Source organism: Haliotis asinina, chromosome 9 (genome assembly GCF_037392515.1).
Source record: "Haliotis asinina isolate JCU_RB_2024 chromosome 9, JCU_Hal_asi_v2, whole genome shotgun sequence".
Classification (NCBI taxonomy): domain Eukaryota; kingdom Metazoa; phylum Mollusca; class Gastropoda; order Lepetellida; family Haliotidae; genus Haliotis; species Haliotis asinina.
Window position 1 is genome coordinate 3654978 of NC_090288.1, and position 27545 is coordinate 3682522.

At 41.3% G+C, this 27545-nt stretch overlaps 1 protein-coding gene across 2 annotated transcripts; it reads left to right on the top strand.

The window, feature by feature from the left end:
- Positions 1-962: 962 nt before the first annotated feature.
- LOC137296778 (tubulin alpha-3 chain-like) lies at positions 963-26225 on the top strand. Of its 2 annotated transcripts, none has more exons than XM_067828631.1 (8): positions 963-1112; positions 20411-20636; positions 21749-21897; positions 22214-22366; positions 23154-23457; positions 23782-24042; positions 24852-24992; positions 25332-26225. In XM_067828631.1, exons 1-8 carry the CDS (start codon positions 1110-1112, stop codon positions 25454-25456), a joined length of 1362 nt encoding a protein of 453 aa, XP_067684732.1. In that variant the 5' UTR covers positions 963-1109; the 3' UTR covers positions 25457-26225. The 2 variants fall into 2 exon arrangements, with proteins under 2 accessions (XP_067684732.1, XP_067684733.1); XM_067828632.1 differs by having other exon boundaries at positions 1017-1112; positions 24855-24992.
- The last annotated feature ends 1320 nt before the right edge of the window (positions 26226-27545 follow it).

A 27545-nucleotide genomic window follows, 5' to 3' on the forward strand; every position in this document is an offset into this window, starting at 1 on the left:
TACCATTCCTCGTTTTTGCTAGAATACATCAACCAGATTCAATATCCTGACTTCGATCCACGTGATCAGTTTAATTAACATCCAGTTTCAACGTCTTTTAGAATGTGATGGTCAGAAGATCAACTCTCCTTTCTCCATCCATTATAGGCTAGAGGCGATGAGGCATGAAGTTGGACGTTGGCAGAGGCACATGAAGCAATCAGTTTGGAATAGCATGGCCTAACTCTAAGTACGTACTTAACAGAGGAATGTGTAGGTAACCATATCGGAATGCCGATGCAACTATGCGGCGTTAACTTAACAGTATGTATTCAACATGTACAACTTGTATTGGTTTGTTTGATGCAGCCATGAACAGATTTTGCCATCCGATTTGTGTATGGCATCAACAGAAATATATATTTTCTAATATTTATATAACCGATTCATATATTTTCTGGGCATAAAACATTGTTTAAACTTAACAAACACTATCAACAAAGATTTACTGTCAGAAACAGACCAATACAAACCTTCATCTGTGTGGACTTGCAACACGTTGTCTGTCGAAAACATTGAGTTCCCGATCAATTTGGTAAATATATGTCGAGATGGGGTCGGCGGAAATTTATCAACGTGGGAGTGTTTGAATTGGGTTGGTGAGAAAAAATAACAGAAAATTAGAAGACATCCTAAATCTCTAACCTCTCTCTATAGGGGTCATTACATAAGCGATATAATATTATTCTCGCCCATGAAACATTTTCACTGTGTTCTTACATAATGCCAATAATTTGCTCTGAGTGAAATTCTGACCGTTCTTATCTATTGGTATTCGTCAATAACATTCAGTTATCTATGACATGTGATGGAGAATACCCACTAGGTTACGAAAGAATATTTTCCCTGAGGATGAACCGCGTGAGTGATCTCTGCCGAACACAATCGTGTGAGTAATCCGGTTGCCGTCGCGAGCACAGGCGATGACGTCACGGAATTGAGAAAACCCCTGCGTTGCTCGAAATCTCGCCAGTTCCGATTTGTACAGGGCCCGTAGCACAACCCAGTACAACTACCGAACCCGGCGCTTTTCTCCACACCGTGAAACTCCATTCACCGACACAGACAATATGGTGAGTTCATATGTACTATCGTCTGCTTTTTATCGTCTGCTAGACAGTGCACGTGCACACAGCCTTGCCGTATATTTTCTCGGTTTCCTCTACTTGAAAACGTTCCAAACAGATTAAGAACGAAAGTTAACATTTTCGTTATCATTTCAGAAAATGTTCGACCTTGATATTCGTTCATCCCGTATTTATATGTTTATGTACAAATTCATATGTGTACTTGTCAAAAAATAAGGAATAGGTATTTCAGACGTGTTTGTACATTATGATAGTTTGATGTATATGTTTCCCATAAATATTGAAGTTGTCTACATAGTATGTGTATCGCTTCCATATACAGAGCCACAGATTTTATCATGATGTTAAAAGTCTTAGAAGCGACAGGTTAAACCAATTTATAAAGCAAGCAATTCTTTGGGTTGGAATGCCTCGAGGATTGCCTTTTGGCGTAGTTTCCCATAAATATTTGGAACAACCCCAAGAGTTGCACAGGAGATACATATCTCTAAGTGTATCGTCTTACTTCTGTAGCTTTTAAATCTATTCGCATCAATTGTATATAAGGTTCACATTCCAAACAAGGACAGCCAGCTAACGCACTACATAAACATCTCATCAGATGATCATGTTGCATGACCCTCCCCCCCCCCCCCCCCCCTCATCCCGACCCCCCGGGGAAATTCCTCCACCCCCGACCGAGGACAGTACCCTGCCTCCCCAGCTTTCCCTCCATTGGACCTTCTTTACGAAAGTCCTTGTGTCTATGTGCCCGTGGCTTGCTAACCTGTGTATCGAGCCATCTGTTTGTGAGAGATCTGTGTGCTCCTCTGTTCCACACACTGGTCTCATCCTCAGCTGCCCGAGTGTGCCCCGAAACTGTTTATTGAAGTAAACGATAACAAACATGTTTTAGCATGTCAAACTTAAAACGAGACAAAAAATATTTGATTCGGATTCGAAGCAAATCCGTAGTGTTTATTCAGACAGTTTGAAAACAGGCTTTGTTTCTAAGCAGGTCGCATATTTCCTTAGAAGAGTTAAAGATCCCTTAAATCGCAAGCCGATTGCTAAATATAGCACTTCTGTTTCACAGAATGCACATGGATAGCGAAATACAGAGGGCTTATCAAACTAACACGATTAAAACACCGGGGATGTTTGTGAATCTATTGGGGGCGGGGGTTATATGTTTTCATGTCAGTATGACCCAGGGGAAGTACGTTACTATATCATATTTTGAATGACATAATGGAGTCATCTCGATCTTAATATATCATTCATAGAATCATAACGCTGTATAACGAGTTTGTTAATTAGGTTTTCTTGTACACTGCTACATTTTACAACATAGGCGACCGTATGGCACTCGATCTACTCATGCAGGCAGACAGAACCAAGTCTAGATCACTATGACGCATGTTTTAGACAGGGAATACAATTTTAGTGGCCAGAAATATCTGCTGTGACAGAGTGCTGATTCACATAGACGAGTCTGAGGTAAACCTCGTTACTGGCCTTGTGATGTCATCGCCCCTATAACTTGTGTCAGGTTCGTCCCTGTGCATCTGCATTGTTATCAATGCGAGGGAGTGCTTGTGCGTGATATCATCCGTGGGGCACGATGTGTTCTCGTACCGCGGCATTGTGGGATTGGTGAATGATGTCGACAGCAGCAGGCTCAGGGAAAAATGCGAGTTGTGCCGTAGCCCAGACGTACATCTCATACCTTGAACCTCAGTAGAACATTGTTAATCTAACCGATGCAATTATGAATTGCTCACTTTGACTGGTACCCGGACTAGCGTGCAACGCAATTAAGGAAACAAGGCGGCAAGCATACAGTATTTTGTAGTGAAGGTGCTTGAAGCATCGAGGTTCAAGTGTACACAGTGTATAATTTCAACAGGATATGAGAACCATTGTGCTACGAATGTGTTTACCTTTATTTATATCCAAAACGACTTATTTATTTGGTTTGAGTTGGCATGTTCTAAAATCTAAAAAGTACTCATCACTCTGAAATCTCAAGTACATGTAATTTACAAGGAGCGTTTCGGCATAATGTGATTTTTGTTTGCGGGAAAATGTTTAGGTCATCTGTGCAGCATTAGCAAACCTCATCATGAACAAGAGGGTCAGAGTTGAGGTATTCTACATGAATTGTTAAACTGGAATCATGCCTTCAACATTTTTCGCCTCCGTTATGATTTGTTAGTCCGACAAGGATAAAACTGACAGTCATTGCCATGAGGATCACAAGCATTGTCTTTCATGTTAAGCATCAGACGTGAAGAAAACAATGGCTAGAACAATCGTGAATATGCCCTTGACCGATATACAGTGTACTGGCTACATTAACGTGACAGTCTGTTGCCAAAGTTCAAAGACTAGCAGACGATCGATAAAGCAAGCAGACGACATTACGTAATTGGAGTAGCGCAGCTGCTTGTTAAGAAAGAGCCTTAAACACCAATCTGTTTGGACTAGCTTCATCTTAATGTTCAGGGATGTAGTTTTGACATGACACAAGATTTGGTATCCTCGAATTTCGAGATATCGGCGGGGATGGTTTAGAAGAGGAATACAATTCGCCATTTTATCTAAGCGAACAGCTACGCCTGTGTACCATTTGGATTTTTACCCGATAAAAACAAAAACATGGATGTCGGCATTGGGCTCTTGTTGTAATATATTATTTCACGGTCTAATCTTAAACAGCGTCTTTGTATTTGGCGTTCGCAAAGATATCTTTTCCCTCTGCGTATAATAACAATGAAATCCACATGACAATACGAGGTATTGTATCTACAAAAAAAAAAACACTTCCTCGAAACTCCAGTCATTGTGTAAGCTATATTCCTCTCTATTACTTGTCATTTTAAAAGAAGGAATTAATTCATGTGAGAAAACATGTGTATTGTGTCTATGAAGGAAATCTCAGTTCTGAAACAGTTTGTGCATGGCTGTTGCGAGGACCACAGGGGCTTGTAACGCTGAAAACTGCCATCAAGGTATATATTGTCCAGAATGGGTATTACTACTATATAAAAGGATAATATAATAATACCCATTCTGGTCAATATATACCTTGATGGCAGTTTTCAGCGTTACAAGCCCCTGTTGGGAGCCCCTGTTGCGAGGACTGTTTCGGGCAGGGTATGTTATACTGATGTCCTCCTCCAAAGTTTACAGATATATTTATAACCCTTCTGTACGCATTTCTTACAACACATTTGGTTCGTAAATTCTTGTAGGCTTGCAATGATTATTCACTTTTCAAAAGTGCAAATTGCTATAACTTTTATTGTTCAGTAATACTAGCATTATCTCGTATTAAAAACAAAGAAAACAAAGTTAAGTGTTAACATATATGCAGCCAATGGTGAATCTGTACCTCGTAATGCATTGCCCAGCGATGGATTTGAAGCTGAAGTATTTCAAGCCTCACATTAAAACAAGAAACACAACTGAGGTGCTCTCCCTTTCTCTTAATTATCTTACTCATGGACTGAAAATTAGGTTTTCATATGAACCCTCCTTACGTAAGTAACTCTGGACGTAACCCAGGACATTTACCGTTCGCCTTCATAATCTATAGTGTTTAAGGTACCTATGTTTATTACTGGTTACCGGACGTATAAACCCTGACACCATCTACTTCTTTAAGCCTTTATCTGACCAAAAGAAGTACTTTCACAATGCTGATGTGCTATAGAACCTGCTTTTGTGGAGAATCTAACCTTCGGCCTAACGAGCGATCACTTTAATTACTAGGCTACCCTAGTAAGAAATTAATCGAGGGGATACACCGGAACGGCGAATGTGGTGTTACATTGTTGAACCCACTGTTCCTAACCCTCTCGATTGTACGGCTTCGTCTATGAATGGATCCGGATTTACAAACACTGAACATAATGGGAAACAGTTACGGATAGTATGTTGATAGAGAAGTAACGTGTCATCCGTCTGTCAGACTGGAGTGCGGGGCCTGGAGTCTGGATCCGAGCCAACGTCTGAGCATGCGTGGAATTGCAGTGGTGTGAAGAGGTTGTATGACGGGAAGGCAGTGCAATAACGGATGTACGTTGGTTCGATTCAGTTCGTTTCTTATTCACACTAGTCAAAATATCCGTGGCAGTCAATCAATGCAGTCTAGGCTCTCGAGAAAGGTCATTTGTGATTTATTTCTTATACGAAAAGTGGAAAGGGAAAGTGCACAAGGAGAACTTTGACAAAAAACGGACCAGTATTTTTTGTCCATTATAAAATGGCAAGCTCCCGTTGAGAGGTAGTCATAGATACAACATACATCCCTTTACCCAACTCACTAACAACTGAGAGTAATTTTCTCTGTCTCATAATGGAATGTTTTGCCACATGAACGAATTGCTTCTTCAAAAATGCTAGGTGTTTGAGAGGAATATAGCTTACACAGTCACTGCAATGAACGAGGAAGCGTTTTTTTTTTGATACTATACCTCGTATTGTCATTTGGATTTCCATCGATATTATAAGAAGGTGGAAAATAAATTTTAATGAAAGCCAAATTGTTGTTGAAGTCAGCAATGTTAACAATGTTTGCTTCACAATGTCTGAATTGAAAGGTGCTGACTGTTAGTCCAGTTTCCCTATTTTGACACAATAGACCATAACGGCGTGGCCGGATATATATGAACAGAAAGTACTAAACAGATTGTGAGATCACGCCTTTCCCTCGTAATGTTTCTACTCGAGCAAAACCAAACTGACTCCCAGCAAATGCAATCGGAAAACCTCGGAGCAGAGAGTAAGGAGGGCGTTTGACCTCTGATGCAACTGTTGAATGTTTTGACCAATAAGCTTTGACATCAGCAATGTGCAGCCACGTGCCAGACGTTCTCAAAGGAGAATGGTTTCCTGGTTGACGGAAGCACGTGGCCGGGTCAGGCTGCTTCGTACATGTGGTACGGGTCTCGGCGTGATAGCTGCCTGATGGTGCCGTTCAACCTGCCCTGCTTGTATGTAGCATTGCTTAGTCAGTGATAAGATATTCCGCCTTATGATAGGCCATCGTGTCATATATTATGTATTTTTCATGCTTTGTTCTTCGTGGAAAACGCATATTATAAAACACGTAACAGCATCTTAGAATTTCGAAGATGACAAATAATGAAATGTTACTTCAATATCCATTTGTTGCTTATCATCAGTTTCTAAACCTGACCAACAGTCTGTTGTTCAACGTTGCATTCAGCAATATTACAGCTATGCGAGTCTGCACCGGGCAATCCATCGATCGTCTATCGATTTACGCAATGGTGGAGATACGATGTCATGTGTCATCTAAGTCAGCGAGTCCGTGTTCAGCATAGATTGCTTAGGAACAATTCAAAACTCGAATCTTGGCCAAAGGCTTGGTCGTATGATCAGTCAGCCGCTGGAATTCACCTAGCACTTGGCTTCGAAACTGGCTCTTCGATATGACGAGCAAAGATTTGCCACACAACAACACGATGGAAGACATCAAGAATGGTTACGTTACACACATTTATGGATTCTAACCCGGGCTTAGGCACTCAGTGATAACCCAGAGGGGAACTATCTGGCGAGACCGGTGGTATCTTGCTGTTTTACCATTGCAATCCCATGTGAGTTTCGATATTATTTACACTCTAATACCGACTCCTGTCTAACCAGCCTTACTCTAACCCCTTCGCGCAGCAGGCAGGGTAACAACAAGCATCATTTTTCAACGTCTGATATCACGAACCATCGGCCTGTCGCTCAACCGGCAAACATCCTGCCCACTAGATCACGGATATTACGACATACGCATAATGGTGCAGCAAAGAAATATTGGTGTGTATTATTCACTGGTTCATAAGGAAAGGCTAGAAGTGATATTTGGTTTAATTTAGAGTCACTGTCCGTTTGCAAGAGTAGCACATTTTTTTCTTATTGCAAATGTAGATTCCCAAAACAGGTTCTCCGATACGTTATCATGTCACCATTGGTTTCCTCATTTCAGTCACAACATCATACCTGAGTCGGCGTGGTTCATTTGATCCATGATTTGGAGTTCCACCCATGTGGCTGATACGCGGTGATATAACTCCACCTCTGTTCTTGAAACTCAGTCTAATATCTAATTGGAATATATAATGCTGGACGTTCTGGCCCAGGACCAAAACGTATTACTCATATTAGTGTTGAAATCATTCTGAGGGTATTTTTTCAGTTAGGTTGTCTTTGAAGACGGATTGGATTACAAACCGTAATCCTATAAATTACGTCGTGCATCTATCGTTTTGATGCAACTTTAATCCAGGTTTCTCTTCACGCGTGAGTCATACATGATCAGCACGTGCTGCTAGTCACGTGGTCATCATCACGTGACTATATAACCCAAAGAAACGATTTTACAAAAACGAGGGATCTTCTGTTCTGTTTATCTTCAGTGTACTAAACAGTGTTCTAGTCATGTTTGACAATATCATTCAAGGGAGAGCTAACAGCAAAAAATAGAAAGTATCAACGCGAGCGATCTTGCATTTGGCTAATTACCTGCCAACTACCAAGAGCTTGCCTAAGCTATTAAGACTCTCTGTTCGAGGTAGAAAGGTAATTATGTTGCTACTCAGCCCCTCAGAACCCAGCGCCCCTTCCCCAATAAAGCCTTTTCGTGTATGACCCTTCTGGTTTAGCATCGCAACCTCTAGCTACTGTACTGTGAAATACATGTGCCAATAGACAATAAAAATACTTTTAAACCAGTGTTAAGTAAATATACGTGTAATACTTCAGATGAAAAGAATATCTGCACTGTTCACGCGTATCGGTATTTGTAATTTTCCGGGCTGAGGGTGGGGAGGGGGGTGGAATAATTGGGAATAAGTGTTAACTGGGCTACAGAAGCTGGTGTTCCTGAAGAGCTGTCTCCATTGACTTACTAAGGCTGATGCCCTTGCATATTTTTATAGTTTCAGGTACATGTCATACTATGGTTTGTATGAATGAGACCTTTCAACAATAATAACTTCACATGCTGTTTAATTAATAATGAAAAATATCATAAAAAACCACCACGCCCCTACCAAACGATATAATGTAACACCTTGCCTGTGATACAACATCATATATATTCTGGCAGTAGATTTGCTTTTAGTTCGCTACTTGACGTGGAGGGGCGCTGGGGTAACCTATAGTGGTTAAAGCGTTCACTCATCACGCCGAAGATCCGGGTTCGATTCCCCACATGGGTACAATCTGTGAGGCCCATTTCTGGTGTCCCCCGCCGTCATATCGCTGGAAACTCACTCACTCACTTGACGTGGCCTAATCTTGGCAAGGTTTATGGAAACACCAAAACCTCAAAAACTTTAATTGGCAGTATATGACACGCAATCACTTCCAAGTAATGTATTGTCTTTCACAACTTCCTGAGCATGTCTTTTGATTTGGTAGGGGTTTTGAGCCGAAAACATTATAAATGGGTTATTCCGTTTGGGAAAATAATTAAGTTCATATATTTCGTATTCGTCATACAAGTCACATGGCACTCTGTTTATAATGAGTTTGTAGCTGAACAACGGACAGACGTTTTGTGAACGTTGGAGGTGATATGACAAGTATGTGTTGAATACTTTAACAGGCTTCCTTCTACAAATCACCTTTTCCCTTTACCTACATAAACAATCAAGAATGTATCATTTACACAGTTTTTGCATGATCCCGAATAAAGCCGTCCAAGGTCGTGCACAAATAAGCCCAAGGGGTTATAACCAAGAGAACATCTACCATTCAAGAATCCTTGTAACAACATCTCTACGGTCCCATTGTGGAGCGAGGATCTAGCTGTCTGCACCTGATAAACAAACACGTATAAGAGGCTGCCCACTTTTACTCACTTTCCACGTAAATTAGAAGTAAGAATATGTTTCAGTGGCATCAATCTGACCCTTCATCATGTGCTTTGAAGAAGCACGGCGTCTTCTCCTATCTCGGCTGTTACATCCCTGAGGCTGACAGTGAAAGATGGGGCCCCCTTGTGCCTTAATCCGCGTTGGTAGACATGAAGGAATAGCATTTAACCTGAGATAAAGCTCATCGGGGTGTTAGAGACGTTTAACATACAACAAACACAAGCAGGAAAACAGTGTTTTCAGAAGGCTCACCCATGTGTTGGCCAGATCTTTGTTGTGCCATTCAATATCAGTACCCTCCTCTTCCTTAGCACCGTTCTGATTCCTCCCTCTTTATTGAGCATATATATGTAGAGCCCGGACTCACAGACCTTCTCTGAATGATGAATGATGTACTGTATGTATGCAGGTAGAACAGTGGTGGATACAGTTTTTTGAGAAAGGTGTGTGTGTATGCGTGCATGCGTCCGGACAGTTCACTTTCACCCGTTTTCACGGTAGATTCAATGATCATTTAATAAACTTTCAGGACAGAAGGGATGTGGGATTTAGGGTGTGCACACCTTCAGGAACTGCAGATACAGAATATCCAGTGACTAGTTTGGATCACTTGACGTAACTAAAATAAACCCCGGTTATTACGAACTCAATGGGACCACTGATTTTTGTTCGTTATAACAGTAGTTCGATGTACGTATTTCGACATCCAGAGAATTCGTTTAGTTCGATTTTTCCTTCAGTTCATTATATTACCGTTTGTTATGAACGTAGTTAATTCTTATCATTTTCGTTAACACTTGCATTTCCATGGGGGACCCTCAGATACAGAGACTGACTGAGCAACTTTCAGATTTTTTCAGAAAAGTGTAGTATGTAAACAGCAACATCGAGAGGAATTGTAATATTTGAATATAACGCTCGTAAGAAACAATACGCAATGAAACACTGAAGTTGGTTTGATGATGAATTGAAATGTATAGACTTATCTAAAATTTTAAATTGCAAAGTCAAAAGAACAGGTATTTGAAGATCGTTACCTAAAATACATGTGTGTTACTCTTGGAAGACAAATTATGTTCCAACACGTAATACTGTCTCATACATCTGTGACTAATTCCTCCTATATTCTCTAGTAACTGTTCTCCTTTCCACCCTCACCCTGCCTTTCCTGCAATGCTAAAACCATAGATGAAGCAATATAGACACCTCAGGTTCTGAATCTCTCATCTTAATGGGGCTCCTTTTCAATTTCAAAAATATTATTTGTTTCTCACAAGATATATATTCACAGAGAAAACGCGTTAGTCTACCTCCTCCCAGTGTACAGTCAGTATTTATTGATATAAACCTTAAAGAACATCTTTCGCTGACAAGGGGATGTTTTTTGTATTATCTCCCTATGTCACAGATGGTCACATTACGTGATACAAATGTCGAATGAAAGGCGAGATGAAAGTTAAGATCTCGCATAATCTCGTCCCTAAGTCTGACATTCACAAAGCATGTAAGCGATGTCGAAAAAAAATGACAAAAGAAATAACCCCTGACAAAATCCCGCAACTGATGGACTTTGTCAGGATACCGGATACTGTCTGGGCTCCCCCTTTAACATGTGCTTCCATTCTACCTTGATATCAGGAATGTGAAGGTCCTGAGATGAGATTGTTTGAATGTCTAGTCAAAGTTTATGAACTCTTTTGAGGATGAACTTTAAGGGTCAGCGCCTTGTTTGCAGCGTTACCGACATGACACATTTGCTTTGATGGAAGCACTGTCTAGGACATCATCTTTGTTGATATTGTCCATCTTTCAATACATGGATACCACCGCTTCAGTCTAGACTGGTTAACATTGTTTGATTCGTGTTTGGACAAAAGCTTTAGGTAAGGCGTGCGTAAATGTGCATGGGAAAGGGAGCATATGCAGTTTTGGTGGAGTGTGCAGCACAGCACTAGTTACTTCCCTTAGACGTGACAGGATCAGCATCAAGCTGACACTGGAGCCCTAGTGGTTAAAGCGTTGGCTTGTCACGCCAAACGCCCTGGTTCGATTCCCCACTATGTATGAAACCCATTTCTTATGTTCCCCGCCGTGATGGTGCTGGAATATTACTAAAACGGCGTAGAACTAAACACTGAGGTTATCTTAACCTTCTCCGCGAGTAACTCTAGTACTGCATAAATAGGTTACTTACTCCGAAAATTCCAATGGGTGACATTACCTTTACCTTTACTGATTTTAAAAGCATTCTGTGAGTAAAAGGTCTACTTATTTAAAGGCAAAATAGCTCTACACGTCAGGGAAGTTCATTACCAGCCCTCTAGGTTTATACCCTACAGCCGACAGAAACATCCACACTAGCATCATCACTGGTATGCAACGTCCTTCTTAGAATGACTATAGCCAAAAGCATTCGTGGAGCGTTAAAAGTTTTGTTCTATATGTGTTTTTGTTTATTAGGAAAAGTCACAGTTATGTTATAAGCTCTGGTTTTGAAACTTCTTTCCCTATTTGCACGTGAGCTATGAGGTTTCGAGGGGATGCACAATGACAAGGAAGAGGGGCTAAACAGCTGGCAGCCGGAGGGAGACTTGGGGGTAGGAGCGGGAGAGGTGCAGAAGGATCGTGTTATCTCAGGTAGACAGAGAGAAAGGCTTGGCTATAGAAAAATGGAATAGATGCTCTCACGTGCCCCATGACGGATGGTCCAGTAATTGACAGGAAAGGTTCACCAGGTTCGGCTTCACTAGTTTAAGAGCTGTCGTACGCACAGAGTAAAACACACATTTCCTATCGTGGCTTACGTAAAACATGTCTTAAAACTTTCGTGTTTTCCTCTCAGATCGTTAATCAGATACATTTCGCCTAACTCTGACCTCCGGTCCCAAATTACATGTATCATACTGTACATAATATCCTAGTCGGGGCGGTGGCGTAGCCTAGTGGTTAAAACGCTCCATGCTCCACATGAGAACAGTGTGTTAAGGCCATTTCTGGTGTCCCTTGCCGAGATATTGCTGGATTATTGCTAGAAGCGGCGTAAAACTAAACTCACTTTCTCAGTAGTTAGACGTAGATATGAAGAAGTAATTGAAATGTTTCCATTTCTGGGAATGTTTTGACATGCCTGCATCAGGATATGCTATGACCTCTCGTATGTTCAGCTTTACGTCATGTGTTAGTCTCTCATGTCCTACTTTTACAGTTCCCAAGTTTACATATTGCCTACTTTTTAAAGGTCACTATTTAACCGTGAGCCTTTGAGTCTTTCGCACCGCCTGACGCAATGTCTTCATTCGTTATATTATACTAGTACTTGTCGAACTAGAGATTAAATGTAGAAGTAATCACTATGTTCCGTAACCACATACAATCAGCATATCACTCTGACCGATCATGAAACATTTCACAGCGTAAAACTGAAGCAGTTGATTAAACGAAACATTCGTAACCTAAACCCTCCGCATATGCACAATACCCCTGCAAGTGAGGCTGTTAAACAATCCCTGATCGTATTTCTTGTCAGAATCATATAACCTAACCATAGCCCATCTTCCCGCGCACCTGTCTGTCGGTAGATTACGGTACTGCTGGGTTTCGTTCACTCGGAACGTCTTTGAATGTCAGTCCCTTACATTGCCTGTATGCTGTACAAAATTTTGTTATCTATAATTCTGGGTGCCCATGGACTGATCATACATTTTGTATACATACACCCCCAACTGTCTGCACACGTAGTTCTTTACACACAAATAGTTCTGTATGCACATATAGCTGTCATAAACATATAGTTCTTTAGACATACAGTATGGTTCAAAATTATTGAGAATAGCTAAAGCATTTCATATTATTAAACGAGAACAAATCAGATAAAATTGAATGTATTGTGAAAGTGAACTGACCTTTTCATGTTGTGTAGGTAACAATTTAATATTTTATCAAGTCTCCTTGAGCTTCACGGCACAGTCTAAGACGGGTAGGCATACTTCCTGTCAGAGAGGTTAGTGTCTCGTGAGTTATGCTGTCCCAGTATCGGACCACTTCTCTCTTCATGTCTTCAATTTTTGTCAACCCCTTTTGATTCACACATTCCTTCATCATCCCCCAAATGTTCTCAATGGGATTTAAGTCAGGACTATATGCAGGAAATGGTAATGCAGTCACATTTTTCTCCTGAAACCACCGCTTGGCATGTTTTGCGGTGTGTTTAGGATCATTATTTTGCTGCAAAATCCAGTCATTTCCATAAAACACATGTGCACTTGGAAGGAGAAAATTATCTAATATGTTAGTGTAGCGTTGACTTGTCAGATTTCCCTCAAACACACACTGGGGGGTCGTTCCTAATAAGGATATCCCTCCCCATACATGGAACTTTGGGCTGTATTTAGGTCGTCGATACAACGGTGCTGACGCAGACTTTGTCCATATTTTCACATTATTGGGATATACCCATATTGAGCTTTCATCAGTAAAAATCACATTTTCCCAGTCAAAGTTTTCATGTGCCAAACACCACTCAACACGCCTGTCTTTATGTTCTTGTTTCATGAGAGGAGAAGGAATTCCAGTCTTTTTCTCCCATCCAAGATCAATCAAATTTCTTCTAACTGTAGATTTTGATACAACTGTTGATCCCCTTTCTATCATTTCATACCTGATGTTTGAGATGCTTGCCCTTTGCTTTTTAGACGCTAAAATTCCCAACCGGACGCGATGTGAGAAGTCCAATTTTCTGGGTCTCCCTTCTCCTTTCTGGTGCCCAAAATCCTTTCCCTCTTTAAAATTCTTCCTAATCCTATACACAGTAGAAAGAGGAGTTCCTGTTCTCTCTGCCAATGTATTTACATCATCAATTCCTTGATTACACAACTCAAAAATCAACCTTCTTTTATCTTCAGCAGACATTGTTGACAGTGCTGAGGAAAATGACGTCTGCTACAAATTCAGGGGAGGTAACTCTAATTGTACTATACTCAGTAGGCCAAGATGAGTTACCTCCCTTATACCATTACTTAGTTTTAAGTATCAGTGAATCAGTTGAGGTGTTAGGATAGCTCAAAGTAAGAAGAAAAATTCTCAATAATTATGAACCAGACTATATATAGGTCTGTACACACATACAGTTCCATATACTCATATATACTATTTGACTTTCCATCTTCCTTTAGACTACATGTTCGCGACCAATAACACGACAAAGTGCCACTCTCAGGCATAATGCGATATTCCTCTTCCATAAATAACGCTATTTAACATAGACAGTCACCGCATGGTTCTTTTACTTAAACGTAAGTACTATATCAGATCGACGAAAGCTATTTCTGCCCGTGCGATATGCTTCTCTGCTGCTCGGAGCCATCGTCTCGTGTTACCTCGCGGTACATCACATGACACGCACGTGTCAGTCTCACGTCTCCCAGCTTGTGACCCCGATATTAAAATTATTGTAAACTTTAAACAAATCAGATCTTTTGAAAACTAGATTTCACGTACACAATGAATATACCGTATCGCCGATGTATACATAAGTGAATCAGTTTCAGATATAACTTGTTCCGTGTGTTTAAAAGAAGTGCGTGTACAAAGAACTGATGATATAAACCCCAGGTTTGACAGATTCAAGCATGCACAATTCTATTAAAAGTTTGAGTCCGAAGGTTCCACAGTAAACACAGTCCAAACGGGTATTAACAGTCCCAATACACCAACAGCCGGCTCTGATGGAGAGACAAAAACATAGCTCAGCTGGCGATGCGGGTTTTCATCCACCAACACGTGCCGCATCCCCAGACATATTTCTTGTACAGCCAAAACCTTTCATTACACAGGCACGCGCGGAGAATCTGCTCTTAAATTAACCGCAGATGCTTGATAGCCGCGTTCGAGGGAATGTCATGGCAGTTTTCTACAGTTGATATGCACTTATATTCCACATAAACACGTCCGTGTCAGTTTTATGTCGAACGTAGATGGGTAAACAAATGAACTATGAAACAGCAGTCACTCACATAAATAGATCTTTATATTACTTACTAGACAGGATATGACAGGCCCGCACAAAAACATTTAATCACAACGAGGGGTCTGTTTGGTAGCAACCAGGAACAGGTCACGCTTAAATTGAATATGTCTGAAATTACCACACAAACGCTGCTAACATCAATAGGTTTACTCAGTGGGTACATTAAAACAGTTTAACAGCGATTTGGAGAATCAAGAGATATACCAAACACGTTTCCAAACGCACTGCAAATCTGTGAGTGAGTGTGTTTTACGCCGCTTTTAACAATATTCCAGCAACATTACGGCGGAGGACACCAAAAATGGGCTCAATTCATTATACCCATGCAGAGAATCGAACCCGGATCTTCGCGTGACGAGCGAGCTTTTGAACCACTAGGCTGTCCGACCGCCCCTAAAGATTTGCGTGACAAAAACAAGTCGTTTCAAAAAATCAGAAACGTTTAGACGTGATTCATGCCTGTTTTACGTCGTTTGTAAAACCTGTAATACAGACCCGAAATAGATATACGTGCATGGTAGAGTCCATGCAAGCCTTTACATATGGCAAGTCCAGATAGCCAGAGTTTCAGAGGAAAGTCTCTGGTCTCCTTTTTTCTCTTATGTTTATTCAGTGCCACAAACGACCACGAGGCGCTACACATAGTACTTCGTATAGCGCCAACCAAATCTGAAAACAAGTGTCACCTGAACACACCTGAATAGCCCTCAATATCCCCCAGCTATTTGTTATACCCAAGTCCTCTATATATGCGTTACGCCGGTTAAATGATCAACCCAGGATCCAGTGATGGTTGGTTCGGATCCCACATTTATTGTTTATGATCCGTGGGATGTCAACACCATTACATGCACACGTGTTTCATGATAATGTATGATTAAGCGCCTAAATCCTGTTCCATTTTGAGCTTTCCTTCCTTCCACAATACTCTGCACCAGTGGAACTGCACTACCGTTCTAAGTGGCATTAAATCCAACAGCTCTGTTGCGTATCTAAAATGATTCAGTATGTGTGATGACTCAGCACTCGTGTTACTTACATCATCAACAGTCTCATCCTAAACCCTTCCTCCTCAGTTCTTTAAAAATGTTAACTCGAAATAATGAATAGTTTAACTGACGCAGACAAGACCCGTATAAGCATCCAATAACGTAATCCCACCTCCTAGAGGCTGTCGTGTGTTGACAAAATGCATGCTTCTTAAACCCATTCCACAAGCTCGGGCCACTGCATTGATAACTACAGACTCACGACCACTGGTAGACACTCGATGTTAAAATTGTAACTAATCCGAAAGAGGATTAAACAGTATTTTAATGTCCTATGAATCATATCGTCCTGACTCAAATTGAACTTATTAGCACTGGTTATCTGTTCGTTGAGTCACGACAGAGCTTGGGGATGTCTTACAACCGACCCATGGTAAGTCTGCATGACAGTGTTGGTATAGTGTCACGTAATGCCTGAGTATGCATGTAGGTACAGCAATCGTTGTGATTTACTAGTGGGAAATATTTGGGTGCTTGGCTGACGGATACATGTGTCATATGCTATTTTGTTTTTAACCATGGTTAACTAATGTTTAGTCTAGTTACAATAGCTACAGGTCATACAGTGTTGATATAGCTGTAATATAACTGCTGACTTACGCCCACGTATAGCGATCTAGTTGAAATATCACTGATTAAGCCGTAATATAACTGAAATATCTCTACGTATGTCATAATATAACTGTACCATCGCTGACTACGCCGTAATATAACTATAATATCGCTGACTACGCCGTAATATAACTATAATATCGCTGACTACGCCGTAATATAACTATAATATCGCTGACTACGCCGTAATATAACTATAATATCGCTGACTACGCCGTAATATAACCATAATATCGCTGCCTACGCCGTGATGTTACTGTAATATAGTTAACTGTGCCATTAATATAACTGTGATATCACTAAGCCGTGATATAACTCTAACATCGTTGTCTATCCTGTGATATAACTGTAATACCGCTGAATACGCCGTAATGATCTATGATATCGCTAACTAAGCCGTGAAATAACTGCAATATCGCTGACCAAGTCGTAATGTAACTGTAATATCGTTGATTAAGCCCGTGATAAAACTGTAATATCGCTGAGTACGCCGTGACATATCTGAAATATCGGTGCTATGACTGTAATAATTGCTGACTACACCTATTTATAACTGTAACATCGCTGACTAGTTGAATGTGATTTAGTTGAAATATCGCCACATACATCGTGATGCACCTGTGCGCTCGCTGCATCTGCGGCGTAGGGATTTTGTCACAACATCGCTGTTTGGAAGTCAGCTATGCCTCGATAGAGCTGTTATACCAGCGACTACACCATAATATAGTTGAAATATCGCTGACTGCGGCGAAATATAGTTGTAATTTACTTAGCGATACAGCCCAATAATGTTAACTCAACCAAAATGAATTATTAACATGCAATAATAGTCAGCGCGAATCTCATGGGGGAGGGCATCCTGCCTTTAAGCTTGAAAGTTTATTGAATGACCATGGAAAAGTCTCATGAAAACGGGTGAAAATATACTGCACACACACACACACACACACACACACACACACACACACACACACACACACACACACACACACACACACACACACACACACACACACACACACACACACACACACACACACACACACACACACCATTAGTGCTTGACAAAGTAACAAAGTATTGTAGAATTGCTTTTAAATTATTTTTTTTGTAAAAACATCTTAACTTCGGTGATTATCAAATCCCCATATCATTACTAAAGTAGTGCAGTTCTGTGATGTCCACGCAGTTTATCATCTCCTCTTGCTATGGGGCACTGTGCCACGAGCGTATTGCAGTCTCTCATGATCCACTTGATATTGTTCTGTGCAGAACGCTTGGAGCATGAATCAATATTCACGTGTGCTAAGCGAACTTAAGCGAACATGCTGCTTTACCGTTCTATTTGACAACAAGAGTCCATGTCGGTTCAGATCTACGATCAAACAGCTATGTACGCTACGAAGCTAAACTGGATAATTGTTTTTGTTGACAGAAACAGCTATTCGATTTCTGACATTTTCACCTTTCCATCTCCGATTATTCATCTGCGTCTGCGATTCCCAAAAAAATATCCATCGTATTTTATTTACTTTTCTCGTTCAACATTTGCATAAAGCTGCGACCGCACATGCATGTTTGGAGTGGTGCACATGCACGCGAGCAGAGCACGAGATTCTTAGACTATCAGATTTCTCGCGAGGAATGACTCACGTGCAGCACGCGAAACGGTCCTGCACTATTACCTGTCTTGAACTTATGCAATTATCACTGCCAGTGACCCCACGGTGCCAAACATTGCCGCCAGTGTGGCTGTCACTGTCTATCTTCCCTCACCCATCTACATCACTAGGCGGGACGTCCGTCACCCTCACGAATTGAACCTATCTATCATGAAACCCCTCAATGTTAAGACAGCGTTTTCTATTTTCATTAGATTGTGGAACCTGTGTAAATAAATGCACATGAACCTGTATCTCCCCAGCCGTCAAATGTGTCTATATGTGTCTGAAATACAACCCAATCTAATTTAAGAACAGCTAGGTTATGTGCTTGTGGGTCGCAACATGTCGAGATAGGTAACGTTGTTTATACTATGGCACTGAACCCGACCTTTATTGACGGAAGAAAAGAAGGTTAATGATTTATCACTGAAATAGATATGTTGATATCAGAAAGCGTGAAAGATCACAAGTTGCAAATTACTGATCATGACTAGCGGAAAACAACATTCACTCACTACTTTCAAGGACGTATTAAGTGTAAGGTGACTTTGACTGTTATCCGATATGAATGCTAATTAATTTATATTATAATGAAAGGACATCAACAAATGACCAAACAAAATTTGAAAAAGTATTTCTTAACTGTTTTTAGTTGCTTTCATCGACAAATTATCACATCATGAAGGCGGTATTATCCAGTGGCCATGCTATTTAACATGATCTAGCGTCCATGTAATATAGAGCAATTTACGCTTGTTGTTAGAAGATCAGTGTTAGAAACCCATGCTTGCCGTCAGAACATCTAACGGGATCGGGAGGTCAGACTCGCCGAGTTGGTTGATGTATGTCACTGGTGATCATGATGTCAGTCGCTCCACTGTCTGGTCCGATTATTTACAGTCCGCCATCGTATTACTTGAAAATGGTATGGACGGCGTTTGAAACAAACCTAAACCAATAGTGCTGTCCGAGGGTGGCACTATCGATATATTTATAAAAGTTTCTTTTAATGTGTTAAGTTTGATAATGTGTTTTTCTGTAAATAGTTAAAGTGAGGAAAACTGAAATGTTTTTGTTCTCTTTTAAATCATTAATATACTGAATAACCGCAATGGAACATCAAAATTTTGACACCAGCATGTCAAAACTGTGAAAACAATATGGGTATTTGTTGTGCGAACCTGTCTATAAAATTATCAACAATACTCTAAGCGTGCTCAAAAACGTGGGCTATGTTTTCGGTAACTGAGAGCTCTTGAATGCACTGTTAACGACTTGTTATCCTAACACGTGCGTATGCATTAAATACCCAATTAATTATATCAACAGCTGATATAAATCAGTCTCGATTTCCCGTCACACAGATTCTACTAAGCGTAAAATTCAAACAAGCTGTGGAAATTGCATCAGTGGTCATTAATGACACCACCCGTGAATGTCCGGATTACAACTGATCTTCAGTAACACATGCTTGTTGTGAGAGGTGACTAACGGGATCAGGTCCTCAGACTCGCAGTTTGGTTGACCATGACATCGTATCCGAATTGCGGAGATCGATGCTCATGATATTAATCACTCGATTGTCTATTCCGGACTTGATTATGTGCAGATTGCCGCCATATTAATGGCTGCAATATTGCTGAGTGTGGCGTAAAACTAAACTCACTCATTAATGACACCTGGTGTTGGCGTAATCATACCCTGCCCTACAAGAAAAACAAACCACTGTGAAATCATACGCCTACCCTTAAACACTAACACGGAATCCGTGTCTGTCAATTCTTTATATTCTATTTAAAATTTGACTCCGACACAATGCGATTCGGTCCTAATAAAAGACCACAATTACCAAGTACTGTGAATGTAATAAAATTGTTTTCGTATGCCATTCCAGTGACACTTTGGGGACAATGCATGACGCCCATTTCTGGTGTTCTCCGTCATGATGTTATTGGAATATTGCCAAACGCGGCGTAAAAACCATACTCACTCACTCCCAATTATATATACAAACAATTCTCCCTGACTGACGTTTTCCTTCTACTTTCAGAGGGAGTGCATTTCCATCCACGTTGGCCAGGCCGGAGTACAGATCGGCAATGCATGCTGGGAGCTGTATTGTCTGGAACACTCCATCCATCCCAATGGACAGATGGAGCACCAGAAGATGGTCATGGCCAATGGGGACGAGTCTTTCAACACCTTCTTTAGTGAGACAAGCGCCGGGAAGCACGTGCCACGTGCAGTTTACGTCGACCTTGAACCTAGCGTCGTCGGTAGGTTAACTCTAGTGAACTATTCAGTGACCGTACTCTAAACTTGTGCCGACCAGTGAAGGTTCGGGGTAGAATAGGCCTTCAGCTACCCATGCTTGCCATAAAAGGCGACTATGCTTGTCGTAAGAGGCGACTAACGGGATGGGGTGGTCAAGCTCGCTGACTTATTTGACACATGTCATCGATTCCCAGTTGCGCAGATCGATGATCATGCTGTTGATCGCTGAATTGTCTGGCACAGACTCGATTATTTACAAACCTCTGCCATACAGCTGGAATATAGCTGAGTGCGGCGTAAAATTAAACTCACTCACTCACTCACTCAACCAGAACCAGTGCCTGGTGATACGTAATTTTTACTGTTGGTAGTTAGTCAAGGGATTCAGATTTTGAACATGTTATTATGTCTATGCACATGTTATTATGTCTTACCACCGGGCAGGTCGTCATATTTTTTTAAGAATAAAAGAAAACGAATTAAGTATGTTATAACTACGTATGAGACAAGGGAATTAAGGGCGATGGCGTAGCCTAGTGGTTAAGCGTTCGCTCGTCACATCGAACGGTGCGGGTTCGATTCGCCAGAAAGGTACAATGTGTGAAGCTAATTTCTGGTGCCGAGCCGAATATTACTTGAATATTACTTAAATCGGCGTAAAACCATACTCACTCACCCACTCTCACTCAACGTTGGTATTTAAGACTGCTATAGTAGTACCGATAAACTTATGTCGTAAAAGTACTGGACCTGCTTTCACAAAGCACATGATCGTAAGTCACAAAGGTAGCCATAATGCAATGTTAAGGAATGGTGAACCTCAGCAAACGTTGCTTCGTGAAAGGAGACCCAGCGCTGGAGAAAGGATCCCCTATGGGCGATGTCGTTTATTGTAATTCTTAAGTGAGCCAAAACAGGATGTGTTAAACCGTACGGACGATGCCTTTGGAGTAAATTGACTTAATCCATTGTGCCATCCGTCATTCAGGAAACAGCTGTGGTTTAGATAATGAGATGCCATTGTATTTGCCTCCCGAAACCAACATTTCTTAGCTGCAAACGTACGTTTTTATCGCAAAACATTTACTAAAGACTGTGACGTTTCTGACTCCAGATGAGGTACGTATGGGCGCGTATCGCCAGTTGTTCCACCCTGAACAGCTGATCAGCGGCAAGGAGGACGCTGCCAACAACTACGCCCGTGGCCACTACACCGTGGGCAAGGAGATTGTCGACCTAGTTCTAGATAGAATTAGGAAAATGGTGAGTGGAAGCCCCAAACTGGGTTAAGCCTCTTCATATCAAAAGTGTACGTCGGACAGAGAGAACCAGACACAAATAAGAAACTGCAGAGAGATGACACTCCTTCCATCCTCGGTATATTACCTTGTGGGAGAGAATGGGCTTGAAACTGCTGGTCAATATGCACACTGCATACTGCATACAGTGTCTTGTGTTGATAAGACAGTTATTTTGAAATAGAGAAAACGTCTGTACTGATACACAACACCATGTGTAGCCATGTCACGTTATGTAATATCATACCAGTGTGAATGACCTCTGACTTCACCATCTACAGGCGGACCAATGTACAGGACTACAGGGATTCCTCGTCTTCCACAGCTTTGGAGGCGGAACCGGAAGTGGATTCTCTTCTTTGCTCATGGAGAGGCTGTCAGTGGATTATGGGAAGAAATCTAAGCTGGAGTTTGCTGTGTATCCAGCTCCTCAGGTAGACACGTGACCTTTGTAGTCTCGCTCTGATATTATTTGATATTAACATCAATGAAAATTCCTTTTCACACTGAAGCTTGCAATTTTAGCGAAATACCAGAGCCGTATGTAGATAATGGAGTCACGCGTTCTTAGACGAATCAGAACACTGCCCACCTTTCTTCTCTTGAATATCAACACCAGATCACTGCTATTTGTTATACAAAGAGGAATAAAAATGCTTACACACAGATACATGTACTTGAACTTGAGAGTGAGTGAGTGTCTGAGTGAGTGAGCAAGGGTTCACCAAATAGGCTTCTTATTTTAGACTTACCTTCAACTCTGTACAGTTTGAAAAAGTGAAAATTGGTAAGACTGCTTAAAATAGCCAAGTGTGTGACAAGCATTGTCTAATTGTCAGGGAAAATTGTGACGTCGCTTTCGGCAATATTCCAGCAATATCACAGCGGGGGACACCAGAGATGGTCTTCACTCATTGTGCCCATGTGGGGAATCGTACTCGGGCCTTCAACGCGACGAACGAACGCTTTAAACACTGGGCTACCCCACCGCTCATATTGGGCAGCTGTGACATTGAATGCAAGCATACGGTGTGCGAGAGACAAAAACAGACAGAAAGGCAAACTAAGCATTTTATTTTAAAAAACGATGTACTGATGCACGAGAGACATGTCTATTTTGGGGCTATGTTTTGTTCGAGAATAGCATTTTCTCCCTGAGTTGACAAAACTGCATACATACTATGATTGTATGTGCGCTTCACGTAACCCTCACCTTTCCAGATCTCAACTGCCGTGGTGGAACCCTACAACTCTATCCTGACCACCCACACCACCCTGGAACACTCTGACTGTGCCTTCATGGTTGACAACGAGGCCATCTACGATATCTGTAGGCGTAACCTTGACATTGAGCGTCCGAGCTATACCAACCTTAACCGTCTGATTGGTCAGATCGTCAGCTCTATCACCGCCTCGCTCCGGTTCGATGGCGCCTTGAATGTGGATCTGACAGAGTTCCAGACCAACTTGGTGCCCTATCCGAGGATTCACTTTCCTCTTGTAACATACGCTCCTATTGTGTCTGGTGAGTGATGCTTTTTATCAAGTTTTTAAATTGAAGATATCAACATGAACCCTTACTTTCATGCGATTTTTTTCAAAACTTGCGTTTCCTTTGCTGTCAAGTAAATACAGCCACCACTAATGTTTGCTTTTAGTTGGTGGATTTGTAATTTAGTGGTCAAGTCGCTCCTTAACTATTCCAAATTTCAGGGTTCGGTTCCCGAAATGGGTAAAGGTTTCAAAACCCTTTTATTTAGCTCAAGGCCTTCAAAGTCAGAAATGATTTGCAAGGGCCACTATAAGCCATACACGTCCGTGTAAAACGAAGGCAATGTTTTTCTTCCAGCCGAAAAGGCCTTCCACGAGCAAATGTCGGTTTCTGAGATCACTAACGCATGCTTCGAGCCTTGCAACCAGATGGTCAAGTGTGATCCCCGTCACGGCAAGTACATGGCCTGCTGCATGTTGTACAGAGGTGATGTCGTCCCCAAAGACGTCAACGCAGCCATTGCGACCATCAAAACCAAGAGGACTATCCAGTTTGTGGACTGGTGCCCCACTGGTTTCAAGGTCGGCATCAACTACCAGCCTCCTACGGTAGTCCCAGGTCGGTTTGAAGTGAAACGCGAGCAAGTTATGTACTAACAGTGAAACCTTATTATTTTATGGCAAGATCCGGGTTTGAAATGATCTTCAGCAATTTAGCATGTTGGAAGAGACGACTAACGGGATGGTCAGGCTTCATGACTTGGGTGACACGTGTCGTCGTAACCCAAGCGCTGCTCATGATGTTGATCACTGGATAGTTATTTACAGACTGACGCCATATAGTTGAAATATTGCCGAGTGCGGCATTAAACTGCAAACATACGTTTTATGTTCTGACTGTGCAATGTATTCAAAGGGACATTACTCGTACTGAATATTCCGGAGCTGGCTGAGTCAAAGCAGTTCAGCTGTAATTTGCCATCAATAATAACGAGGTTTTACTGAATGCACCTAAAATACAGTCCAAAACCTTCATGTCGATTACAGACGGATACTGTATTATTAACATTATAATTAAGTGCTATTAGCCACACTTTATCGGATGAATGCAATCAGGCGTATTAAACAATATTAGAAGTATGATATCGTAAGAACGTAAGAATATTACATTTATATTTTGCTATTTTATCTTAAATGCTGCTGTAATTTGAGGCATATATAATTTATGGAAGTGTAAGATACTGATGCTCCTGTAAAGTGCCATGTAAATCCCGCGATACAACATTTCTTTGCATATTTGAAATTCAACCAGTTAATGTTGTGGAATTTTATCGATTGTGAAACATTATTTATATACTTGGAAGTAAATGTGTGCGGAATTTGGTTCATTTAGAAGCCTCTACTAGTTACTTGTTGGGTTTCTTTGAGGAGGTGACCTTGCTCAAGTTCAGAGAGCCGTTTGCATGCTGAGCAACACCACCGCCATTGCCGAGGCCTGGGCTCGCCTAGATCACAAGTTTGATCTCATGTACGCCAAGAGAGCTTTCGTCCACTGGTACGTCGGAGAAGGTGAGTCGCAACGTCTCTTTTTGGATGTATTAGCCACGCGTACTGTAAATACAAACAGGAATCATCGCCGCGTCGGCTTTTAAGAAGTTGTAATATTCGAAAGTAATTATCCACCCTCCTTTGAAAAAGAACTTCATTGCACTAAATTCTGCTGTCACAAAAGACATTAATAACAGCTCATTGTTTTGGGGGTGGTTTCTTTACAAAATTGAAGCCCCTCACCCCATCCTAGAATAATGGGTTAAATGCAATTTTATGTATTTTAACGTTCAGCGATGGCAAAATGTTAACAGTATACGTCGGGTTTTCAATATGATGCATGAAAATTTGTATTTTCAGGAATGGAGGAGGGTGAGTTCTCTGAGGCTCGGGAGGATCTCGCGGCACTGGAGAAAGATTATGAAGAGGTTGGTCTCGAGTCAGTCGAGGAGAACCCGGATGAGGAAGAGGGTGAGGAATATTAGACAACTCTGCCCACGGCCGGATGTGACAGTTCCGGAAGCGGAAGTAAATGCCCAATGCTCAAACCTCAGAAGCCTTCAAAACGACCTTGTGCAATGCGCTGCCTATGCAATCGCCATCATTTTACATAAATATGATTTTTACATCATGTAGATATTTTCGTGCAAAACCAATTTACACTTTTTCAAAATGATTTTACACTTTCTAATATTGTAACTGGGGCCAAAAGAACCAGTTGATATTTATTTAATTTATATGCATTTATTCTATTTTATCATTATGCGCGTCATGCGTCGATATACATTGTATTGTCGTTTCTTCGTTTTTATGCTGTTCCAGTTAATGTTCAACAAATTAACAAAATTTAACCAAGATAATTTTATTAGCATGGCATATGAAATACACGCTGTTTGTTGGAAACAATTCTGTTCATCCAAACTAAACAGACTGAATAATGATTGGCTGTATACTGTGCTTGTATTTATTGTGGCGTGGCCTGTAACCTCAAATATGTTTTACACGACCTTGACCCCCCGATCCAGTTCGTCTCTTAATTCTCTTTGAAGCCATCATTTCAAAACGGTTTGAGAAATTTATGTCAATTTCTTGTGATAAAAGAAACACATTTTATGAAATTATATTTTTGAAATTACTCAAATATCTGTGATGCACGTGGTCTTTGCTACAGTAAAGTCATCAGTATGTTTAACGGCCATCCTCTGTAGACGCGTGGATACGAGTTATAAAAAAAATAAACTCTTTGCAATATGATTTCCTTTTATCTTTGAATCTGTATCCTTTGGTGATCCGGAGTCCTAATAGTTTGAAAGCTGGTTTGTTGACAAATACCCTGAACAATAGTGAGCGAGTGAGTTAAGTTTTACGCCGCACACAACAGTTTTCCAGTTATATGACGGGTGTCTGTAGGTAATGGACTCTGAACAGACCAGTGATCAATTGCATGAGCATCATTCTACGCAAATGAGATACTATGACGTGTCAAATAAAGTAAGTGAGCCTGACCACCTGATCCCAATAGCCTCTTTCGACAAGCATGGGTTACTGAAGATCAATTCTAAGCACTGGTCAGAAGAGGTCCTCAGTATCCCATAGTTGTCGTGGATCGGATGACCAAGCTGTATCAGAATTGATCCTGAGAAAACCACGCATGTCGTAAGAGGCGCCTTAAGGGCGGCGCTAGTAGGACTCTTGGTTCCAATCAACTGATTGCCAGGTCTAGGTCTCGTGCCGCATTAATCAACAAGCATCAGTGACGTAAGAGGCGACGAACAGGAATCGGGTGGTCAGACTCTTTAGTGTCAGTCACCGGATTGTCTGGTCCAATATCTACAGTCCAGCGTCAAATAGACGGAATGTTGATGTGCAGCGTTATGGAAAAGAAAAAGACCCAAACAAACCAGCAAACAAACTGTGACTTGATGTAAAACGTGTCCCGATGCCTCAGCAGTGATATCATTGGTCATTCAGTCACTTGTATAGAAACCAATGATCGGTTCGAATCCCCATTACAACTTATAACCTCATCATATTGTGATTTGTCAAAACCAAAGTGGTGAAAAACAGACCAGGTTTACTTCGGGCTTTCCTCCCACATCAACCAGACACGTTGTGATGAAACTGGAATACCGCGTTATATACACTCACTAACTCAGTCACTGGTGTGTTTAATCTTGACTCGATTATACACAGGTCACCTGAACATAGTGTGAGTATTGACCACCCATGAAAATGCCGGTTAGAATTGATCTTCAGTAACCCCTGCTCGTCGTAAGACACGACGAAACAGGATCAGGTGGGCAGGCTCGCTGATGTGGCTGACATGTCATCGCATCCCAACTGCGTAGATAGATGCTCATGCTGTTGGTCATTGGTCTGGCATATAGCCAGAATATTGTTGGGTGTGGCTTTGAACAACAAAGGAAAAACCCAATGGAACGAGCACGTTTACACCTGGCGGTTTGCAGCATTCACTCACTCATCTGTAACTCATGACATTTCAACATGTGTGTTCATGAACATGGAGCCTGAGACAGAGACACCAAATGAGGAAATCAAGAAGGGAGATAGTCC

Excerpts from the sequence above, each read along its gene's own strand:
- LOC137296778 (XM_067828631.1), top strand. Across the intron at positions 23,458-23,781 it reads ATACGCTCCTATTGTGTCTG|CCGAAAAGGCCTTCCACGAG; the intron begins GTGAGTGATGCT and ends TTTTTCTTCCAG. Across the intron at positions 24,993-25,331 it reads CCACTGGTACGTCGGAGAAG|GAATGGAGGAGGGTGAGTTC; the intron begins GTGAGTCGCAAC and ends TTGTATTTTCAG.